Raw genomic sequence first — 25,719 nt, forward strand, 5'->3', positions numbered from 1 at the left:
TCCTTCTCCAGGAACTGGTCCCTCCTGATAACATGTCCAAAGTATGTGAGATGAAGTCTGGTCATCCTCACTTCCAAGTAGTACTCTGGCTATACTTCTTCCAACACAGACTTGCCCATTTTTTCTGGCAGTCCACATATAGTCATCAATTCTTCTTTGGTCTTTCTTATTCACTGTCTAGCTTTCGCATGCATAAGGGTAACTGAAAATACCATGGCTTGGGTCAGGCACACCTTAGTCCTCAAAGTGACATCTTTGCTATTTAACACTTTAAAGAGGTCTTCTGCAGCAGATTTGCCCGATGCAATACATCGTTTAACTTCCTGACTGCTGCTTCCATGGGCATTGATTGTGGATCCAAGAAAAATGAAATCTTTGAGAACTTCAATCTTTCCTCCATTTATCATGATGTTGCTTATTGGTCGAGTAGTGGGGATTTTTATTTTCCTTATGTTGAGGTATAATCCATACTGAAGGCTATAGTCTTTGATGTTCATCAGTAAGTGCTTTAAGTCCTCTTCACTTACAGCAAGCAAGGTTGTGTCATCTGTACATAGCAGGTTGTTAATAAGTCTTCCTTCAATTCTGATGCCATGTTCTACCTCGTATAGTCCAGCTTCTCGGATTATTTGCTCAGCATACAGATTAAATAAGCATGGTGAAAGGATACAACCTTGAAGCACATCTTCCCTGATTTTAAAGAATGCAGTATCCCCTTGTTCTGTTCGAATGACTGCCTCTGGCCTACGTACAGGTTCAGAAGAGGACATGGAATGAGAGGTATCACTGCTGATGTCAGACGGATCTTAGCTGAAAGCAGAGAATACCACAAAGACATTTGCCTGTGTTTTACTGACTATGCAAATGTATTCAACTGTGTGGATCATAACAAACTGTGGATAACACTGCGAAGAATAGGAATTTCAGAACACTTAACTGTGCTCATGAGGAACCAGATACTTGATAGCAATGCAAATTTTCTTGTCCATAGATATGCAAATAAATGTTGTCCAGTGGAGATGCGATTGATTTCCCTTCCGCCTATAGAAGAAGTCAGTTTTAAATCTATTAAGCAATTTCAGGTCCCTATATCTGGTGGCCTATACATGAGTCTGCCATTTCGATTCTCCTGTGAACCATTTATAACATCTTACTGGCTCCCTTATTAATTAATGACTTAAGTAATACCTTTCATATGTGTTTATTTTATATTTGTAATGAGTCATGATTATATATATATGTGTGTGTGTATATATATATATATATAGTTTTTAATTATCCTTTAATAGCTACAAAGCACAGAATCAGAATTTGAAGTCTTGTGTGGAGTCTACATGGGTCAAAAGACAAGGCTCCTTTCATTACACTACAACTCATGACTTCTTTCGTTTTATTCCTGAATGTTCATGTCAACATTTTTTTTTTTTGTAATACCTCTTACAGTCTTACCAAATTTTTTATAGTCCACATGATAAAACTTACTAAAAAGTACAGCACAAGGCTACTTTGATTCTCTCACTAACTTCCCATACCCCTAATTTCTGAGCCTCCTGTGGCCTATAAAAGGGAAATGAAAGCACCTTCTCTCATTCCAAAGATTTGTCCCCTACAGTCAGGCAACCAACAAGAGGAAGAACAAACCCACAATGCCTGCTATTTAATCCTCTATGGGCAAAATTCAAGTCAAGTCCCACTGAGCAAGTTCTGTGACAATTCAAATGTATAATTAATAGGAGAAAGGTGGTGATCTGAGGAGAACTGATTAAGTCCTTGTCTCCTGTTTTTGCTGATTATACTTTTTATGCTGGGTTCCCTTTCTTGACCTCATCTTTCTGAGGAGGAAAAAAAAAATTACAGATCATTTCTGTTGAATCAAAATGAATACCTACTAGAAAAAAGAAGAAAACTAACACAAATACTCAAAACTACACCATGTAAACTGGGTGGTAAATTTCACTGCAATATGAAATACCCAAAAACATAATGGACCACTGTTACGATGAGATGCAGTCAATTCACAAACTATATAGGATTTAATTTAAAAAGGAAGAAAAATCCAGGAAAGACACTTATATAAAGTTGTATTTGTTTATCTCCTCAACAAAGTTGACAGTAGGAAGCTTCTTTTGTATGTTACAATGACTTGTGTTAAAGGTATACTTCTTTCAAACCCAACATTTACCCTTCGCCACTGGTGAAAAGCAACAAGATCTCTTTACAAAGTCTTGTCTTTTTCAATAAATTTTGCATGAAAACATGTTATGCTGGCACAAAGTTGCCTGCTGTCACATTGGAAGTGTGATAAATGTTTAATGAAAACAACACCACACAGCTTGGTGTCAGACAACAGCTATCACACAGCCCTGCTTTGATCCAAACAGACACTTAAAAGGAGTTCTAAACAAGCTCTGCACCACAGAACTGTACAACCTATATGCAAATAGGGGTAAATTAGCATAAATGACTTCCTGCTGCATAAAGAAGTAAGAGGTAAGGAAGACTATGACAGGCTCTACGAGCATGCAACTGCTATCAAAACTCAAGAGTTCAGCATTTCCAAATCATTTCCAACATCTCCTGTCAAGTTCTAGGTAAGAAAAACCTTATTAACAGGAATTTATTGCATGAAATTCTACAATAGAAGACTTTGGAACATTGCCAAGGTTGAAGCCATAACATACATACATACGTATATACACACGTACATACATGTATACACATATATACAGATGATGATGACTGCATAGTATCAGTCTTCTTATACACAGTATTAATATCCAAAGCTTTTCAAGTATCCTTATCCCCATTTTACAGAAGAATAAATTAAGGTTTAAAGAGAATGACTCGCACTGTCAGGAAAAAAAGTTAAAGGACCTGAAATGAGCAAAATTTGTACTGTTAAAAATTTAATTGAAACTTTCCAGGAAGCTTACTTTTTTTTTTTAAGCTATACTATTCAGAATGGCTAGATGCTAAAGACAGTAATTTCTATGAATTTCTATGAATAAAAAGCACAGGCTGCCTCTGTTGAGGAGCCCTGGTGATGCAGTGGTCGAGAGCCTGCCCGCTAACCAAAAAGTCAGCGGTTTGAATCCACCAACTGTGCCCTGGAAACCTATGGGGCAGTTCTACCCTGTCCTAATGCTTTCTGTGGTTTTAGTCTGTGAAGACGTATGTAAAATAGTTGTGATATAAGAAATATAACTTGTAATTATACTGTAGATTCAATTTTTAATGAAAGATTTTATAAATTGGTAACCACAAACCATGAGCTACATTTGAAGTCCAGTTCCATGGCCATTCCAGTAGACTCTCCATATATTCTTTAGAAAGATTTAGGGAAGCCAATCGGTCTATCAGGAACCACAGCTTAGTATAAGAAACTCTTTTTAAATATATTCCCCTCTCATTACTCATCAAAAACAACTGTTTCAGGTGTCAGGCTGTGAGTTTGTACATTCAGAGAGAAATTCTTACCTCTCTCTAAAAGTACAAAGCTTCAGAAAGTTACGTAAAGAAAATAATGTAATAAAGTATAAACTCAAATGTCTGAGTAAAATATCCCAAGTCTTGATGGGTACTTTTAAGAGAACTGAAAAGCTAATAAGCGAATAAAAAAAGGGAAAACCTCTCATGGTAGGACATAAAGGAGGACACACTTAGAAATACTTTATTTAGGTTTCTAACGAATCTTAAAGTCACTCAAATTAAGAAGAAACAATTCACTAGGAAACAAATAATTTAAACCAAAGTTTCTTGGTTGGTGATTCAAACCAGGACTGAAAATAGACTTGAATCTAATGCTTCCAAACTCTACTCTTAAGAATAGTACTATCTGAAGAGTAAATACCAAGATGTTGCTGGTGTCTATTTATATACGCATAAACAACTGATTTTTCAAGATAAAGATATTTATATAGAAGGCCCAGTAATACACTAATCTACAAAAGACCCAGATGGGGTGTGCAATGTTCACCATCACCAAACCAAGTTGAAATTATGAGAGTCCATGGTAAGTTTAATATTTCTAATTTTTGATTCTCAACAGAAGTTTGTTTGACAAAATAATGTTAAGTGTACAGTTTCCACTTAGTAACCCTACTATATGGCTTGGGTTAGGCACATCTTAAGTCCTCAAGGTGACATCTTTGCTTTTTAACACATTAAAGAGGTCTTTTGCAGCAGATATGGCCAATGCAATACATCGTTTCATTTCTTGACTGCTGCTTCCATGGGCGTTGTTTGTGGATCCAAGTAAAATGAAATCCTTGACAACGTCGGTCTTTCCTCCATTTATCATGATGCCCTCATTAATCAGGATCATTCAGCTGTATCTCAGCATTCCTTTCTCTCGTTTTTCTCTTTCTCAACTTATAAAACACACCTGACCTTGCTTCACCCTTATTGCACCCTTTTGCTTTGTGCTTCATAAACGTATGTTTTGCATTCTATTAATATTTACATAAACTGATACTGCCAAATTGTTTCGATAAAAACAAATATTCTCCTGCATGAAGAGCAGAAGCACAAGGGTTATTTTTTCACGTGTGAAGAAGCACCTTGGTTATTTACAAGCACAAGCTAAAACGCCTGTCACTGGGTTGCACAACTGTTTGTGAACCTTGTTTCCTTTCTCTCCACCCACATATGTTCTTTGTTTTGAACGCCTTGGAAACAGAGAGCTGATGAAAACTTCACTAAGACAAATTTAATTAAGGCTAAAAAAGTTTTATGGTTGTATTAAATATAATTCAAAATAAAAGGTGGAAAATTAAGAAAGGAAGAGAGAGGGAGAAAGGAAGGAATCTTTTACCAATGACAGGTATGTGGTCTGATCAGAGGAAAATCAGGTACAGAATAGCTTTTCAGCTCTCTTTGCTATTTTCTAGGAAAGACTGAGCAACAGCATATCACTTGACATCAAACACTTTCCCTCATCATCAAGAATTAGGAATTACAAAAGAAGGGAGATAGTGTACTGGTTAAAAGTCAAGGTAAAAGGAAAAAAAAAGTCAAGGTGCTACGGTCAGTAACTTGAATTAGAAGCTTCGCTCTGCTACGTACTAGCTCTATGACCACAAGCCTAAGCTTCATCTGCATAAAATTTATTGATTCTTAATAAAAGTACCTATTTCAAGAGGTTATTATGAAGATTAAATGAGATAATGCATGTCAACTGCTTAGCAAAATTCCTGATACTTAGAAAATACATTTAAAATGCTAGATGCTTATTATTAGTATATCCAGTGTAAGTAAAGCATTCTGTTCATACCCCATGCAAACCTGATCATATTATCATTTTACTTAAAACTCTTCATTAACTTCCCACTGCCTTTAGGACTGACCCCAAACTCCTCTACGTAATTTATAAGGACCTCCCAGAATCACCTCTAATCATTATTTCTCTTCTACTCGAAATAGATTTCAGTTCCTCAAACACACCACACCCCCTTGCTGACCTCCAAGTCTTTCAATGTGCAAACATCACTTCGTTGGAGAATCCTTCTCTGACATGGTGACTAGTCTAGACCAACCAGCTTAACGTTCATGGAGGACCCTGTTGGCTGCTTACTCACCAGAATTTCTAAGCTGCTGTTCAGGTGGGAATATTCCCAAGTCCCAAGAATAAACTATGATTGAAGGACGCCAACTCATTCAACAAATAACTGCATGCCTATCAGGTGCCCACATCTTGTATTCATGCTTGACATATCTTTGAACAAAAAGACAAACATCTCTACCATCATGGAGTGTAGATTTTAGGCCCAGTGTGATATTCAGTAAATGATAAAAAAATAATAAGTAAAAAAATAATGTAGGTTAAACAGTGGTTAAATATTATTAAAAAGGGAGGGTGGGCAGGTAGTAGTATCAAACATGGTGGTCAGGACAGTTTCTGAGAAGCTGAAGGTGAACAAAGAATTAAAGCCGACAAAGGAATCAGCCACACTGACCTGGGGAAGGGGGAAAAGGCAGTGCAAAGGCCCTAATGCGGATTGTGCCTGGCATGTAAGAGAATCAGTAAGACCACATGGCTGGAGCTGAGTGAGTGGAGAGAATAGGAGGAGCTGAGATCAGAGAAGTAACAAAGCCAACTCATCTAGGACCTTATGTTGTCGCATGCCGTCGAGCTGATTCCGACTTACAGCAACCCTGTAGGACAGAGCAGAACGGCCCCATAGGGTTTTCCAGGCTGTAATGTTTTTGGGAGCAGACCGCGAGTCTTTTCACCCAGGCAGCAGCTGGTGGGTTTGAACAGCCAATCTTTCGGTGTACAGCCGAGCACTTTAACCACTGCACCATCAGGGCTCCTTCTAGGGCCTTGTAGGTCACTGTAAATACAATCGATCCTCACTATTTGTGAAATCTGATTTACTAATTCTCCTGTTTACTAAAGCTTATTTGTAGCGCAAAGATCAATACAGCACTTCTGAACTGAGTCACCCGATGGCTCATCCCCAGCTGAGGTCAAACCAGGCCATGCTCCACCCTCTCATTTCAGCTCTGAAGCTGCAAACAATATCCTTTCCATGGCCATTCAGTGCTATGTTTTTTCATATTTTTGTGTTTTTTGTTGGTGATTCTGCTGTTTAAGATGGCTCCCAAGCGTAGTGCCGAAGTGATACCTAATTTCCTAAGCGCAGAAGCCTGGGATGTGCCTTACGCAGAAAATATGCCTGTTAAAGCATGAGTCACAGTGCCGTTGGCCATTCAGGCTGTTCAATGCTAATGAATCAACAACACGGTCCATCCAGAAAAAGGAAGAAGAAATTCACGGATTTGCACGTGAGGCCACTCCAGGAAGAAAGGGAGAAATACCTAAGGCAAACAGCCTTCTGACTCTGTCCTCCTCCTTCCTGCTTGAGGACGCTACTGTATAAGGATGAAATGTCTGGAGCTGCAGCAGCCATCTTGCAACCAGAATGTGTTAAGACTGAAGGTGAAGCCAGTGTGGTGGGATGATAAGAATGGGTCTGGGTCTGCCCACCTCCACACTGCCTGCTGTAGGAGCAGCAAGGAGACTCAGTTGAAGCCAGGGACTAGCAAATGACAACCCTCAGACCAAAGCTAGTCCAGAGATGATTTTTATAAAAACTTCTGTTGGAACACACTTATATAGTACTATCTCTGGCTGCTTTCATGCTAAAAGGCAGAGTTAAGCAGCTGCAGCAGGGACTATATGAGCAGGAAAGCCTAAATGATTTACTATGGGCCCCTTTACAAGAGAGTTTGCTGACCCTTGATTTAAGCTACTGGTAATTAGGCTTTGTTATTTATAACAACATCACCTAACTGATGTATTTCCATGGTTGCTTTTCCATTCCTCTTGAAACATTATCTAGTTTCACTGTAATTACTTGTACATCCTCCCTTCTACATATTCCCACTCACAGGAAAGCTGTAAGCAGAACTGTCGCTACCATTATGTCTCTATTACCAACATAGTGCCTGACAAACAAAAGGCATTAAAACACTGTTGACTGAACACGTGAGCAAATGAATGGATGAGCGTATCTAATCAATAATCAGTAAATGTTTATCAACATCCAACAAGTACACAGACATGGGTTGTACAAAGGGTTAGGTGCTCCCCTACTAAACAAAAGGTTGGCAGTTCAAAGCCACCCAGAGGCACCTCAGAAGCAAGGTCTGGTGATCTACATCTGAAAGATCACAGCCACTGAAAACCCAATGGAGCACCACTTTACTCTGAGACACATGGTTCACCATGAGAGAGAATCGAAATCATGACAACTGGTTTGGTTTTTTAACACGCACATTAGATACTCGGAGTGATACAAATGAGTATAAGACATATTCTCTACCCTCAAATGCCTTAAAAGTCACATTGAGGAAATAAACATGTAAGCTTTAAAACAAAGTAATAAATTGTTTCTGAAACCCAGCACGGGATATTTGCACATATATAAATAAATACCACCATATTAAATGTATACGCTGGCAAAAACAAAAATAAATAGGTAATCCTGATTTCGATCATACCGAGAAACAAAACGCAAGAATCTGTACCTCCCCAGCACTAACGGACGAGGGCGCGTCAACACACTACTCCCCGATACTACTATACCACACGGTCCACTGAAATCACAGAGGTGACGGAGCTGACTGAATCAGGCTAGGCACAGCTCTCTGGCACCGAGATCCAGGGCCCTGCAACTAAGACCTACTGTTTTTACATTGTTCATTGCCTTTGCTGGGATTTAACAAACAAGGACAAATACAAGACGATTATCTTGTGAACCTGGAATTCAGGCATCCATCCACTAGAACACAATCAACTCTCTGTGATGAGTCTAACCTGTAAATCTGGCCTGGCCCTTCCAGATCAATGTCACCATGTAAGAACCTTTCCTGAAACCATCCCATTTCCCTCTTTTAATCGCTCCCTGGTTTTCCTTACCTCTGTTGCTGGTGTTACTGTTGGCAGTCATCAAGTCAGCATCCCCAAATAATGTTATATGTGATATCAGTTTTATACAATTGTCTAAGTATTTTTCCAAAAATGTAAAACTTGGTGAGGTGGGAAGTAAAAACTTAACGATCAGTAAAAATCACAAGGCATACTCCTCACTGCAGATACCTCAGGTGGTAACTAAAAACTGTAAAACAAAAGAAAAAAGGAGAAAAGCAAAGCGGCTCCTTGATTGACGTAACTTATTCTTCCTCTTAATCCATATTTTCCAATCTCAGAACCCTACTCTGAGTCTTCCCTTCAAATCTATCATTCTCCTGACTTTCTCGGTTTCCAAAAGATGTCCCCTGTACACTTCCAAGCCCTCACTCTACTCTACCAACTCTGGAACTCAACCTCCGATCTGATAGCCAAATATCCAACCCGTATGTCTCTCCTGTATCATTCAACAATCCTTTAAAACAGAAAAGGACAGAGCTCATAATTTCACAGGAACACAATTACTCCATGTGTATTAATGATCATGGGGTGAACAGGACAGAGAAAGTCACATAACAATGTTACCCTCTTCCCAACTCTTCCACAAATTTAACATTTCACAGAATACTTAAAATCCAACAATGCAGGCAGGTTTATATAACATCACTGTAAATCTAGAAGTAAAAAATAAACAGTGAAAAAAAAGGGATGAGGGAAGAGTTACAAACCCTTTAATATAAATAATTCTTTACAGAAGCAAGATCTCAGGAAACTATACTCAAAATTCTCGTGAGCTCTTCGATGTAGTGCTGAAAACTGACACGATAAATTTTATATAGAATATTAGAGGAAATGTCTTCGCACAGGGTGTGGAAAGACCGACAAAGGGAATAAATTTCAAGATGCTCTGCTTCACAGAATAAAAGATACTAATGCAAATTTCAAGTAAAAGAAGCTGAACATTTAAGCTGGTAAACGAGATTTTGTTTCATTTTAACATCTTCTAATTTGATGAAGAGTTATGAGTGGGTTTCAACCTTGAAATGGACAGAATTATAACTACTGTCTCAGTAATACAATTTTATTAAAAATACATTCTGGGTCTCATACACTCTAAAACTGACCAAGTTCCCATTCTATGTGAAAAGAGGCCTAACCAATAAATAGTACAAGGAACCCTGGTGGCACAGCGGTTAGTGCTCAGCTGCTAACCAAAAGGTCTGCAGTTCAAACCTAACAGCCGCTCCTTGGGAGAAAAGACCTGGTGATCTGCTCCTATAAAGACTACAGCCTAGGAAACCCTACAGGGCAGTTCTGCTCTGTTCTATAGGGTTGCTGTGAGTCAGAATTGACTTGATGGCATACAACAACCAATAATATGGTTCCCTCTCTGTGTTTTCCCTTTATCCTTTTCCCCTAACAGCTTTATAATTAAAAAACAAAAACCAAACCCGCTGCCATCAAGTCGATTCCGACTTACACTGACCCTACAGGACAGAGGAGAACTGCTCCATACGGTTTCCAAGGGGCGCCTGGTGGATTCGAACTGCCGTCCTTCTGGTTAGCAGTTGTAGCTTTTAACCACTATGCCACCAGCGTTTCCAGATTTACAATAAGCTAATAGAAATCTTTAATCACTAAACAGTCTTCAGATTTTAAATTCATACTCATGAAAAAGGAAACCGAATGCAGAACTTTCCTAAAGAATACTATACACTTTCCTTTACTCACATACCAAGCTTTAACACTGCTGTTTACCTTGTGTTTCTAAAATTTGCTCCATTAGTGTTAAACGGAAACAGAAACGGGAAGGTGCCACAGCGAACATCTGAGATAACTATCTGGTTTATCTTTCCTCCTTTCTCCTCTGTATTCTCTCCTTTTTCCACCTTCTTCCACTCTTCCAGCAATTCTTAGCCACAGGACTGAGAATAAGAAAAATCTCAGAGAATAAAACTTTAGTTTCAATCTTGCCATGGAGTCACGAAGTCATCACCGCATAGGATCTGCTTCAGCTTACCCTCGCTTGGTGCCGTGCACATCCTTGTCCTTCCCCTTCTCCTTCTCCCTCTTCTCCTTCTCTCTGGCTTTACGTCGCTCTCTATCCCGAGATCGACTGCGGGTTCTTCTGTGACTGGACCTTTCACTGCTTCGACTATGGGAACGTGGGCGGGGTCTTGACCTGGACCTACAATAAGCAGAATTTATTAAATAAACTTAGTGTATATTTTGCATAATGGAATGTATTAGATCTAATAATTATCTCTGATAGAAAGGAGTCCTTAGTTTTAGTCATAAATTAAACTGTGTGAAGCAAGTATCTGAATAGGTGTCTTTATGAATAAGTCCCCTCAGTTAAAACGATGTATGAGGGAAATATATACTGCCAACTTTGCAGGAAATTAAGGTTCGGTTAAAAAGTAAAAATCTTAGGAGTTCAAATCAAGTCTTGATTACTCAAATCTCCTCAGATAAAACCTAAATGTATCTAATTTGATCCCCAAGGATAGGGTTTTACCTATCGCTACATTCTCTGCTTCCGTATCTATTTAACCCTATTTCTAATTTTTCCAATAAAACCATTCATCCACTCTATTCTAACCCAGCTAGTCTTTTGTATAAAACGAAGACAAGACTAGGCAGGATACACCACGTGCCCAAAAGTAAACATTGCAGGTCCTGCTGGCTTACAGGACTGCCTACCAGACCAATGATCCTACCGGTAACAATTACAAAAAACAACTGAGAGGAACCAAAAGCAGGCATATTCTGTAGTGGTGTCAACACTTGGACGAAAGAAAACAGCAGTGAGAAAGTTTCCCACTTCATCAGTTTCTAGCCCAAGTGCAGACCCAGGTGTCGGCCATGCAGGACAGCTGAACTCCAACAGAAAACCTGCAGGCTTTCTGGCCTAAAACACCAGAAGACAGACGCAGAGCAACCACGACAGGAAAATGAAAGGGCAATAGTGGACAAAAGTCAGAAAAAAAATGAAAAATTCTATGTATAAACTCTACACAAATCTCTAGCTAAGCCCGAAATCATGCATATGAAGGACAGACTCCAACCAGCTAAGGTAGAAGAATTCAACTGACATTTCAGCTGCCACTATAGAGACAGAATTTTTGCAATCAAAACAAAAAACTTAATTTCCTGCTAAAAGAAACAAGTAAACAAAAAAATCAGCACTCTTCAGGGTATCCACAACATGACATTCACCACATCCAGGATAAATGCATAATTACTAGATATACAAAAAAACAGGAAAAATGTGACCCACTCTCAGAGAAAAGAGTGAACGGAGACCAACACTGAGATGAAGCCAGACACTGGAAACGCAGGTGAGGATTGAAGCAGTAATTGTAACTGTGCTTGTAATGAACAGAAAGATAAGAAATCTCAGCAGAAAAACAGAAAGTAAGAAACAGAAATTGTCTAAATGAAAAATACAGTCACTGAAATTTAAAATTTCCTGAATGAGATTAACAGCAGATTAGTGATAACAGGAAAGAATGAGTACTTGAAAAGCGATCAAGAGAAATTACCCAATCAGAGGAAAATATTAAAATCTCTACTATGTCTGTTTAAAACCCAGCAGGAAAGAAGGTAGATAAGGAGGCAGAAAACTATTTTTTTTTACAGTACTACCCAATATCTCCCAAGTTTAGCAACAGACAGATTTACAGATTCTAGAAGTTCCGTGAACCCCAAGTAAGATAAATATGAAGAGGACCATAACTAGCAACAGCATAATCAAAATGAAGAAAACTAAAGAGAAACCCCGAAAGTTTTCAAAGAAAATCACACATGTATACTGGGGCTTCTCATCGGAAACATCAGAGATCAAAAGACAGAACAAGGAAGCCTGGCGGGGGCGGGGCAGGGGGTGAGTTTATGTTAATGGGGGAGAACAATTCGGAAAAGGAGAGTGAGAATGGTTGCACAACTTGAAGACTGTAATCAATGTCACTAAACTGTACATATAGAAATTGTTGAATTGGTGTATGTTCTATTGTGTATATTTTCAACAACAAATAAATTATTTTAAAAAAAAAGACAGAACAAAATTCTTAATATGATGCAAGGAAAAAAATAAGACAAAACTCAACCCCAATTTTTATACCTAACAAAAATATCCCTCAAAAAATGAATGTAAAAGAAAGACATTCCTAAGATACATGAAAAGTAAAAAAATACTCATAAACAACAGGCCAGCATTGCGATAAACACTAAAAAAAGTTCCTTGGGCTGAAGAGAAATGATAACACACGGGAACTCGGATCTTTAGGAAGGAATGAAGACCACTGGGAATGGAAACTACAGAGATTAATATTTGAAGATCTTTATTTCTCTTAACTGATTTAAATACATACATAAGCTTCCCAGTAAAAATTACAGTGTTTTATTTTAGAGTTTATAAAGAATGTAAATGCATATAGCCTCTATGGCGCAAAATATGCGGCAGGTAAATGAACCTATGCGGTTGTAAAGTTTCTACATTTTATGGGCAAAAATAGTAATGTCTAAGTACACTGAAATGTTAAGGGTATGTATTACTTACAGCAACTACTTTTTAAAAAAAGAAGAAATGTGAAGTATATCTAAAAAGCCAACAGCTGAATTGAAAGGAAATTCCTAAAAACATTCATTAATCCAAAATGACACGGGATCAGATGAATGAAAAAACAAAAAAACAGAGTGGGCAAATTTGAAATAAATAATAAAATGGTAGACTTTAATCCAATCCAATCAATAAGTACATTAAACATTCATGGACTTAATACTTTAATTAAAAGGCAGAGCTTGTTCAAATGATTTAAAGAACAACTCACAACCATATATTGTCTACATGAGATATACTTGAACTATAAAGACACAGATAGGTTGAAAGTAAATGGTCAAAAATAGATACATCTTGCAAACAATGGGCACAGGAAGGCTAGAGTGAATATATTAATCTCAGATAAACCAAACTTCAGAAACAAAGAGTACCAGTGAAATAAAAATCAATACTTCCTGATGATAAAAGGGTCAATTCACATGAAGAAATAAAGAATACCTTTATCTGACCACAAAAATCAATTAGAACTCAGTAACAGACATCTAGAAAAACTCCAAATATATGGAAATTAAATAATATACTTCTAAATAATTCATGGATCAAAGAAGAAATAAGGGAAGTTAGAAAATGTTTCAAACTGAACAATGAAAATACAATATATGAGAACCTCTGGGATGCAACCAAAGCATTGTGTAAAGAGAAACTGATAGCTTTAAATGCTTATATTAGAAAAGATGAAAGGTCTAAAAGTAATGACCAAGGAAGAGTCCAATCTTAAGAAGTTAGAAACACAGCAAAGTAGGTAGAAGAAAGTATTAAAGAAAAGAGCAAAAGTCAATGAAATACAAAGCAATAGAGAAAATTAACAAAGCTGTAATCTGGGTCTTTGAGAACAGCAACAAAACTGACAAAGCCCTAACAAGACTGATCAAGCAAAAAAGGAAAGAGCAAAACCAATTTTTAAAGAGTAAGGAATGTGAATGGTGAAGAGATTGCATTAACTAGCCCTAGATACTTAGGATATTTACAGGTCTTGAAGAGAATTACATGGGTTTTAGAGACAATAATGTCTGTCCCTTTCCACCCCAGCTGCTCACTCAGTGACTGAAGACCGTTGTTAAAGGCCACAATGTCAAACGTGATTTTGAGAAGTTACTGTAATCACCGCTAGAAATGTCAACACGGGTGTAGGTACTTTACTGCCCTAACTCACAAAAGTAAGTTCCCCTCATTTTGTCTATAATAAGTTTCTGTGACGACTCCTTGTCTTAATTTTGACACATGAACATGTTTCCACATAAAAACAAAGCTTTAATTTATCATTACAAGGCATTGCCCCACAGCCGTTATCCTGTTCACGTCTCATTAAATCGTCCATCTTATGTGGATATATAGAAATGTTAACCATTATTCCTAAAATCTCTTAACATAATCAGTCAGAATTTCAAGTTTTCTGAGTAAAAGAAATTAATAACAAAAATGGAGGGGGGTCTTTTTTGTGCTAGACTCAGCCACTAGATAGAGGGGGCTGGCGGGCAGGTGGGCCGCCAGGCAGACCGATTGACCAACCTTAAGTCTATATAAACTCACAGTATATTATCATAATTAGGTTCTATGTTGCTTAAGACCAAAATGTCAATTAGTTTTCATCTAACTAATGATAATGTAGCATATCAAAAGAACAGTGTTTAAACTCTAACAAAACTAAGAGCTTCTTTTTTGAACAAATAACGACCCTACAGGGCAGAGCAGAACTGCCCCACTGGGTTTCCAAGCAGCGGCTGGTGGATTTGAACTGTTGACCTTTCAGTTAGCAGCCAGATGCTTAACCACTGCGCCATCAAGGCTCCAACAAGAATAACAGTTGCTTTAAAACAAAAGAAGTAAATGGGACCTCATAAAAATTAAAAACTTTTGTTCATCAAAAGACTTTACCAAAAAAGTGAAAAGATAAGCTCTCAATTGGGAGAATGTCTTTGGAAACCACATAATCCAACAAGAATCTAATAACCAATATACATATATAACTTGGAAAGCTTAACAACAGAAAGACAAATAACTCAATCACAAAATGAGCAAAGAACCTGAATACACTTTCTACCAAAGAGGACATTCAAATGGCCACCAAACACATGAAAAAGATGCTCATCATCATTAGCCATCAGAATGATGCAAATCAAAACCACAATGAGATACCATTTCACTCTCACTAGGATGACTATGGAGCCCTGGTGGCACAATGGTTAAAGAGCCTGGCTGCTAACCAAAAGGTCAGCAGTTCAAATCCACCAGCCGCTCCATGGTAACCCTATGGGGCACTTCTACCCTGTCCTATAAGGTCACTATGAGTTGAAATCAACTAGACGGCAACAGGTAAGGATGGCTAAGATTTAAAAAAAAAAAAAAAACAGGAAATAACAAATATTGGCGAGGACATGGGGAAATTGGAACCCTTACCCATTGCTGTTGGGAATGCCAAATGCTACAGTCATTGTGGAAAACAGTGTGGCAGTTCCTCAAAACACAAAACAAAATGCAACAAAAAAACTACCATATGATCCAGCAAGTCTACTCCTAGGGATATACCCAAAAGACCTGAAAGCAGAGACTCAAACAGAGACCTGAACACCAATGTTCACTGCAGCACCATTCACTATAGCCAAAAGGTGGAAATAATCTAAATGTCCATCAACGGATGAATGGATAAACTAAACGTGGCACATATATACAATGGAATACTACTCAGCCAGCAGGAGAAATGAAGTCTTGATACATGCTACAATACGAATGAAGCTGGATGATACTATGCTGAATGAAATAAGCCAATCATAAAAGGCAAATATTGTATGACCTCACTTATACAAAAAGATAAGAAAAGGCAAATGTCTAAAGAACAAAGTTCATTAGTGGCTACCAGGGGTGGGAGAAAGGGGGGAAAGTGAGGTTAATGGTGTTGGGAATATCACATTGATTAAGGGTAGGGTTGCACAGCTGATTATTGTAATTGCTGTCAATAAGTTGTACACCTGTAAAAAGTTGAATTGGCGAAAGTTGCGATAGATATATTTACAACAAGGACATAAAAACAAACAAACAAAAATAGAAAAGAGTAGCTGCTGAGGTTGCTTATGTACATCCAAAATCCTCACATGATTTGGTTTCTTGGTTTGCAGTTTAGGGTCATGGTTTCTGGGACATCCCAGTTCACTGGCCCTAATAACATGTTTATTGTCTCTGTTCTACCTCTTAGTTCAACACAAAGTGCCTGGGGTCTTAAAAGCTTGCAAGAGGCCATCCAAGCTACAATAATTAGTCTCTATTTGCCTGGAGCAACAGAGGAAGAAAGAGAGTCAGGAATAGGAGGAGGACATGGAATATATGGCTAATTGCCTCCATGAGCAACAGCCTCCTTTGCCATGAGGCCAGAAGAACTGGATGGTGACTGGCTACAATTACTGAACATTTTGATCAAAGATTCTATAGAAGAATCCTGATCAAAAGGGGGAAAATTCAGAACAGAATTTAAAATTCTCATGGAATCCAGACTTCCTGGAGCTATGAAGGTTGGATGAACCCTGAAATTATTGCCCTGAGATAATCTTTAAACCCTTAAACCAAAAATATCCTATGAAGTCTTCTTAAAACCAAACAACAGTTTAGCTTAACTACTAAAAAATGTCTGCCTTGAGCATTATGCTCTTTTAAGAACTATCTATACGGGATCAAACTGACAACAGCAACTTGAGAAATTAGATAGGAACCTTAGGGGTCAGTGAATTTATGTTAATGGGGGAGGAAAAACTCAGAAAAGGAGAGTGAGAATGGCTGCCCAACTCGAAGAATGTAATCAATGTCACTAAATGGTACATGTAGAAACTGTGGAACTGGTGTATGTTTTGCTGTGTATATTCTCAACAATGATAAAAAAATTAAAAATAATAATAGTTCCTTTATATAGGTAAGTCAATAACAATAATAATCTACAGGTTTAAAATCCATGTCTTCTTCACAGCTAGCCCTTAGCACTCAAATACATGATCTCCAGTGGTTTACTATTAATATGAAGACCATATCGTGTATCATCCAAGTCTTTTGAAAATAAAAGGGGACACTTCTGAGAGTCAGTGGGGGTGGGGGAGGATTATAACATTAGAATAGGCCTAAATTGGGACTGTCCCAGAGAAATCAGAAAGTATGATCACTCTACCTAGCACCATCATAGCTAACCTACAGACCTCAATTAGCATTTGAGGCCTTCTATCAACTATTACCCCATCCTTCCATATCACCTTCTTTCTCCATCTCTGTCTCCTTTGAACTTATCTAATTTATTAAGCAAACTCAATTATCTCCAACCCTATCTCATGGTTTTCCCTAACCCAGAGACTCCACTGTAGAAAACACAAACGCCTGCCATTTTCCAAAGGCAACTTGTTCTTATTCACCCAATGTCTTCTTACAAGAAATCTATGCTATTCTGGAACAGTCTCCTATAAATGTTGCTGGTATGGCTCAATGAACTGAGGTAGTAATACAAGATTTATTATTTAAGTAGCCCTTGATGTTTAATTTAAAAAAAAGTAAGTCTTAAAATATCACAGTCTATAATATAAGCTACTCGGACTTTTTCCCTCAATGCCTTAATGTTCATCATTTTAATCCTCGTAATTGTAGACATCTTAGTCTTGTTTATGGGCTGCAAAAGATAAAAAGTGACTCTGGAGAGAATGCATGGAAAAAAGATAGAAAGCCCCAAAACATGGATATAACAACATTATTAGAAACTGCTAAAAGGGACCAAAACATCAAGCACAGATATAAAAAATGAATTAAGTTGTTGACTTTCAGTTATCATAAAATGACTTTACACAACTTTGAGTAAAACTCAAATCCTAGGCATATGAACAAACCCATCTGCTTTATTAAGTAACTTTACTTACAATTTTAAAGGATATTCATCAAGAAGACAGTAACAGATCAGCATAGAGAGATTTCCTACCCTGATCAGACACACACACACACAAAAAAAATGGAAGAACCTATACTGAAATTTAAGATGTCATTTGTCCCTCATTCCTTCAACAAATACTCTTCTGAGAAAGCATGCTATGAGTCTCTAGAGTAACAAAGCCCATATGGAGATATTTTATAAGCAAAGAAACGTGATAAAAAATGTGGCACCCTAGAACACACAATCTATAAGCAATAAACGGACAGCAAGATGTCCTATTATACCAGATTAATGCTTTCAATATCTACAGAATAGGAAGAATCACCATAATGTCACTACCTAAAATGAATTACTACCCTCAAAAACCAATTTGTCAAGTTTCTTAATTGGCTAATAAGTTCCAAACATATGCCATCAAAACAAATACCATAGTTTTTGTCTTTCAAAAAAAATATAATACTTCAACATGTCTCTTAAGCGAGCAGTATATATAAAGACTACATTTACCATGAAATAAAACCAAAATTATAATTGAATAAAATAATTACACATTGAATACACAAATGCAGATTCCAGGTCAAGATGACATTTTGAACACGGGCATCTAATTCCATCCACTACCAAAATCCAACAAAAACTGTAACAATGGAATTTTTTTTTTTTTTAAACGACCTACACTCTGGGAAAAAGATGCACTTTGGAAAGGTGCTCCAGTGGTGAAGAAATACTAGAAAACAAGGAACTGAAGTTCAAGGCTGTACGAAAAACAAGATCACATCAAAGGATCTGAAAATAGACCTAGCTGTACCCTAAAATTTCCCGTTTTTTAAAGAAATTTCACCTCGCTGTATTCATAATCAAAACCAGTTGCCACTGAGTCGACTCCTACTCACGGAGACTCAATGTGTGCAGAGTAGAACTGAACTCCAGAGAGTTTTCAAGGCTGTGACCTTTTGGAAACAGATCGTCAGGCCTTTCTTCTGAGATGCCTCTGGGTGGGTTCAAATGGTCAACCTTTCAGTTAGTAGTCGAGCGCTTAACTGTTCGCACCACTCAGGGATGCCTCACTGTACTAACAAGAAACCTTAAAAGCAAGTGTTATGGACTGAATTGTGTTCCCCCAAAATGTGTGTCAACATGGTTACGCCATGGTTCCCAGTATTGTGTGGCTGTCCACCATTTTGTGATCTGATAATCCTATGTGTTGTAAACCCTAACCTCTACGATGTTACTGAGGCAGTATTAGAGGCAGTTATGTTAATGAGGTAGGACTCCAATCTAGAGGATTAGGTTGTATCTTGAGTCAATCTCTTTTGAGATATAAAAAAGAGAAGTGAGCAGAGGAGAGGGACCTCATACCACCAAGAAAGCACAGCAGAAGCAGAGCGTTTCCTTTGATCCCTGCACTGAGAAGTTCCTAGGCCAGGGGAAGACCCATGAGGACCTTCCCCCAGAGTCGACAGAGAGAAAGCCTTCCCCGGGAGTTAGACTCCTGAATTCAGACTTCTACCCTCCAAAACTGTGAGAGAACAAATTTGTTTGTTAAAGCCATCCACTTATGGTATTTCTGTTACAGCTTCACTAGATAACTAAGACATCACCCAAAACCTTCAGGCCATCCACAGATTGTTACTGCTGATTCAGGAAAATCCTGCATACTTTATCATGAATAGAAAAAAGGATCCAATATCCACATAAAGCAACTATAAGAACAGAAAGTTGAGAATCAAAATTTTTCAGGCAATGCAACTATCCTCCACCAAAAAAAAGCCACAGCACAGAAGACTATAACTTGACACCGCAACACGAATTAAATACAAAGAAACAAAACAGAAATTCTGAACAGAAACGGACAAACAACAGGAAGATACAAAATGATTTCTATTTCATTTTAGGGAAGAAGTTAAAGAAAAAGGAAAAAATCACCTCATAAATGAATACTAATTACAAGATGCTGAAAGGAGAATATGACTGAACAAATAATAAGAGACATAGATGCTAGCAATGAAAACAACCAAGAGAAAGAAAACAAAATAAAAATAGCAGAGAGGATCAGAGACAATAATAGAAAAAACAGGCAGCCAATGAACATCCAACCTAATTGAGGCTCTGAAAGAAGGAAAATCAAGAGAACAGAGCTAATATTAGAATCATAATCCAAGAAAACTTTTGGAACTAAAAGAATCTACATGTACAAAGGGTCCACTGTGTATCTGGGAAAATGGACTGACCATAGTCAACACTGAGACATATCCTAATAAAAGTTACTGCATAATAGAGATAAAGGGTAAAAAAAAAAAAAAATACTCTGACCAAGTCACTAACAAAGAAATATAGTCAAGCTGACATCAGTCTCCTCAATTGCAAAAGAATGGCCTTATATTTTCTTGAGGAGTTCTAGGGGAAAAAGTGCATTCGCAACGTTATGTCCAGCCAAGTTATCCTCAAGTACCAAAGCTATTTTTTAAAAGGGATTGTCATGGATTGAATTGTGTCCCTCAGAAAGATCTGTCAACTTGGCTGGGTCATGATTCCCGGTATTGCGTGACTGTCCACCATTCTGTCACCTGATGCGATTTTCCTGTGTGTTGTAAAGCCTATCTCTATGACGTTAAGAAGGTGGGATTAGCAGCAGTTATGCAGACTCAATCTACAGAATTAATCTACAACCTGGGCCAATCCCTTTTAAGATATAAAAGACAGAAGCAAGCAGAGAGACAGGGGGACCTCATACCACTAAGAAAACAGTGCCGGGGGCAGAGAGCATCCTTAGAACCCCGGGTTCCTGCATGGAGAAGCTCCTAGACCAAGGGAAGATTGATGACAAGGACCTTCCTCTAGAACTGACAGAGAGAGAAAGCCTTCCACTGGAGCTGATGCCCTCAATTTGGACTTCTGGACTAACAGACTGTGAGAGAATAAACTTCTGTTGATGAAACCGCCCACTTGTGGTATTTCTATTATAGCAGCACTAGATAACTAAGACAGGGATGAAAGTACTAATTTATGTTAGACTCAATAAGGACATGCTGTAATTCCTAGGTTAACTACTCATAACATATCATTAAATTAAGGTATAACGAACAAGTTAATAGAGAAGAAAATGAAAAAATAAAATTAATACAAAGAAGGCAAGAATGTCAAAAAAAGAAAAAAATAAATGAGACAAATAGAAAACAAAGAGTAAGATGGTAGATTTAAATCCAAATATATCAGTAATCAATAGACATAAATGGACTAAATAATCCCATTTAAAGAAAAAGACTGTGTGAATGACAGGACAAAAACCTATATGCAATTTTCAAAATGAACATCTTAAATATAAAAGCAAAGAAAGGTTGAAAGTAAGAGGATGAAAAAAGTTATCATGCAAGTACTTACAAAAATAATCATGGTGAAGCTATGCCAATATCAGATAAATTAGACTTCAAAGTAAGGAATATTTAGAAATAGAGAAATTTCATAATGATAAGGACAAGGTCAATCCAAAAAGAATATATAACAATCCTGAATTTATATGTATTTAATAAAGGAGCCACAAGATATATAAAGCAAAAATTGATAGAACTTATAGGAAAACAGACAAATCCACAGTCAGGATCTGAGAGCTCTCTCAGTAACTGATAAAATGTTGTTGTTGTTCGGTGGAGTCAAGTCAGCTACAACTCATGGTGACCCCACGTATAACAGAAAGAAATGTTGCCTGGTCCTGTGTCATCCTCACAACAGTACTGTGTTTGACACAAATATCGCGCACCTTCTACATTTGTTTGCCAACCACACCCTCCCCCTCCAAGGTATTTTCGTAAGCACTATTATGCCAAATTTTTTTTTTTTTTACATGCTGTAAAAATGTGAAAATACCTCACAGGGAGGGGAGGGCACAGTCGGCAAATGTAGAAGGAGCGCATTACTTGTGTGAAAATATGGTAGTATGTTTGGGCCCATTGTTGCAGCCACTGCATCAATCCATCTCGTTGAGGGCCTTCCTCTTTTTCGGTGACCTTCTACTTTACCAAGCATGATGTCCTTCTCCAGGGAGTGATCCCTCCTGATAACAAGTCCAAAGTACATGAAATGAAGTCTCACCATCTTTACTTCTAAGGAGCACTCTGGCTGTACTTCTCCAAGACAGATTTATTCGTTCTTCTGGAAGATGGTATATTCAATATTCTTCACCAACACCATAATTCAAAGGCATCAATTCTTCTTTAGTCTTCCTTATTCATTGTCCAGCTTTCACGTGGATATGAGGCAACTGAAAACATCATGGCTTGGGTCAGGCACACCTTAGTCCTCAATGTGACATCTCTGCTTTTTAACACTTTGAAGCAGTCTTTTGCAGCAGATTTGCCCAATGCAATATGTCGTTTGATTTCTTGACTGCTGCTTCCATGGGCATTAACTGCTTGTTGATCCAAGTAAAATGAAATAAAATAAGCAGATTTTAAAAGGAAAAAAAAAAAGTGGAGATAGAGAAGATTTGAACAAACGGTAAAATTCACCTAATTAACTGTATCCTGAGACTGAAGAACTCTCATTCTTATCAAGCGTACCTGCAATATTCCTAAAATAAACCATATGATGGGTCATAAAGCTAAACTCGACACACTTTAAAGGTGGAAAGCATTCAGATTATATTCTCTGATCACAGGGGAAATCAGCAAAACAATAAACAAAAGGCAACTAGAAAATACCCCAAACGTTTGGAAATTAATATACTTCTACACAATGCATGAAAAAGATGGAATCACAATGGATACTTTTTTATATATTTAAACTGAAAGAAATCTAAAATACGCCCCATCTAAAATACAGCTAAAGCATGGATGAGGGGAAAATTTATAACATTAAATGTATATATTAGAAAAGATTAAAAGCTTAAAGTAAATGACCTAAGTATCCATCTCAATGAGTTATAAAAAAAGAAAATTAAACTCAAAGAAGATGAAAGAGAAAAAAAAGCAAACATTAATGAAACAGGAGATCAAGAATGGCAAAAGTTGAGTCTCTGAGAAGATTTTAATGAAGGTGATAAATCCTTGGTGGAATGAAAATGAAAAATAAGAGAAATCACAAATAAAATGAGCACTACTGGAGTTACACGGCCTTTCACCCAAAAGTGAAGGCCACAGGAACAGAAAACAACTAGAAAGGCAGACAAAACGTATGAAACACCAGCTTCAGAAGCTGGACGCTACGCAGCACGGGTCTGGCGACCAGCTGAAGGGAAACAAAAGACTGCCCCAGCTTACTGCCCTGAGGAAGTCTCCAGGCCACCGAGCAGGGAGAGGGAACCCAGAACCTGGTGGTCTTGCTGAGGAAGGAGAGAGAGACCTTCAGGGAGGCCAGGGTGGCTAGAACTTGAAGGCATCACACCAGAGAGGAGGCTGGACGATCTGCAGTGAGTTCCCCTTGATCTGACATGTTCTGATCTGTAAATATGAGAGGTGAAATTCTGTGGGACCAGGGAGAAATACAGTGGAAAGCAGTAGAATTCCAGCCCAATCCACATAAGCCTATTAACAGAAAGTACCTGAAGCCTTGTACCCAAAGACTATTTCAAATATACTTAGCACCATGGATGATTCTGTTTCTTCGGAGAAAACACACACATTCCAAGTTTTAACGAAGACAAAAGAAGTGGGTTAGTACTATGCAGCTTTGATCACTTATCTGCCTTAGAGAAGTCATCTCCTCAGGTAAGTAAAGTTGCCAGTGTGCTAAATGCAGAATCAAGGGCCACTGTCCTCACTGGGGCAGAGGCTGAAGCTTTCTATAGCTGCTGTGGAGCAAGTGCAAACAGTGAGTGCTTGTATATTCCTGATACAGTCATTCCCTACTTCTAGTGCCCCAACTGAAATCATCTTTGTTATCAAAATTCCAGATATATTTACCTGGACCTATAACTCACATCCAGTGTTACAAGTGAGTTACCAGAATTCAAAGCTGGTATATAAAATTCACAGTTCAAAACCAATCTATCAACTACTATAATAGTTGATACTCTAAAATAAGCATTACCTGTTGCCGTCAAGTCGATTCCAACACATAGCAACCCTAAAGGTTCCAGCAGAACTGCCCCAATGGGGTTTCCAAGGAGGGGCTGGTGGATTTCAACTTCCAATCTTCTGATTAGCAGCCAAGCTCTTAACCACTGCACCACCAGGGCTCCAATGTTTATTTAGTATATTTCTTATTTAGCAATGTTATACAGCATAACAGTGTCCCCTATTATTATTAGCACTCAGGATCTTCTACGTGTTGAGAAGCATGCTAGCTGTATTCATGTACTTTATCTCATTTAATTCTCTGGAGTATTTAAACAAATAGCTGTTATTATCATCGCTTTTGGAGGGGGGGGCGTGCCGTTTTGTGTTTTGGATGGTTTTTTCTTTTGCATTAAGAAAACTGACCTCTGAAAAGTTCAGAGGTCACAGAGCCAATGAGCGATAGAGCTGCAATCTGAATCCAGGCCTGTCCACATCCTTTCAACAACAGCACACTGTCAGTAAGATCTGACTGCAGTATCATTTTCAAATAAAATCTACAACATGAAGAGAAAATAAATATCTACACACACTTGTTTCTGAAATATTATTAAAAGACTTAACCCTTTCTTACTACAGGTAGATCCATTCATCTGAATACCTCGGCAGTCTCATCATGCCCGTCTTCCAAACTCCGAATCCTCATCCCCACTCTCCCCATTTTTGAGCGAAGATATTAAAAAGTAGAATTGGTAAGAGGAAAACGAGTAAAAGAGAAATGCAGAATGTTAGTGCCCCTTCCACAAGAAGGCTATAACCCACCCACTATGCCAAAGGTTAAGTCATTTAGTCAAGTTCAAAGATCTTCAAAGACTTCTTAGATCCAGATAAGCCCATATGTTACCAAAATTCTGAGAAAAAGCTATTACTTTCCAATCTGCTTTTCATGTTTAAGATACAGAAAACACAGATGCTTGGCATCACTCATCAGTCTTCCTAAATTTTCACACCAGCTAATCAAGGTCCAGCAATAACTTTCCTATCTAAAAATCCTGGAAATGTCTTTATTCCATCAGTGCCTGATTTCACTTGTTAAATCTGAAAGTAACCATAAAAGTCCATTCAGTTACTGTACAATAAGTGTTAATTTGCTAATTTCTTCACAGGTAATCAATTAAAATGTAAAATATTGGATAAAATTAGTTGCACTAAATTTAACAGCTGCTCTGTAAGCGTAATTAGTTTCACAAGGGCCATATGTATTCTGAACAGAGAAGGAGTTGAAACAAACAGACAGATTTTAAACAAGTTTGGGAAAATCTGCATTTAATTAGCAGGTGGGCACTACAACTGCATAACGTTTTTATACATTTATATTTATGAAGTGACAGAAGATCTAAAGGCTTTTTAAAATGGCGTTTATTGTTTGAATGGGAACTGTTTTGCTGCATGCTAAAGTGATTTAAATCCTTATAGTTCTGCTTTGAAAAAAAACCATCAACAGTGAAAGAAAACATGTGGAAAACTGTAAAACTAGAAAGAATTTGCGACAAAAAACAGACACACATACCATAACTAAAAGGAAACTACACTTAATTAAATGTACACGACATCTGGAATATCAGCCTAATAAAATGTGAAACTATTAATTTTCATTGTTCTAGAGGAAATGAGGTCAGTGTCATTTAATAATTCCTCCAATTACATTGGACTAAATCATTGGACTGTATGTTCTGGATACCATCTAATCTTAAAATGCTATATTCTTTACAATATCCTTAGGTTAAACTTTAAAATAAAGGCA

At 37.7% G+C, this 25,719-nt stretch overlaps 1 protein-coding gene across 2 annotated transcripts in view; it reads right to left on the bottom strand.

Moving 5' to 3' along the window:
* The window catches only part of RSRC1 (arginine and serine rich coiled-coil 1), a 392,724-nt gene that overhangs the window by 297,221 nt on the left and 69,784 nt on the right, over positions 1-25,719 (bottom strand). For both annotated transcript variants that reach the window (XM_023733866.1, XM_023733867.1), the window contains exon 4: positions 10,434-10,601. In XM_023733866.1, coding sequence (XP_023589634.1) covers positions 10,434-10,601 — 168 coding nt within the window. The remainder of the gene's footprint in view (positions 1-10,433; positions 10,602-25,719) is intronic.

Source organism: Trichechus manatus, unplaced genomic scaffold, assembly GCF_000243295.1.
Source record: "Trichechus manatus latirostris isolate Lorelei unplaced genomic scaffold, TriManLat1.0 scaffold00062, whole genome shotgun sequence".
Classification (NCBI taxonomy): Eukaryota; Metazoa; Chordata; class Mammalia; order Sirenia; family Trichechidae; genus Trichechus; species Trichechus manatus.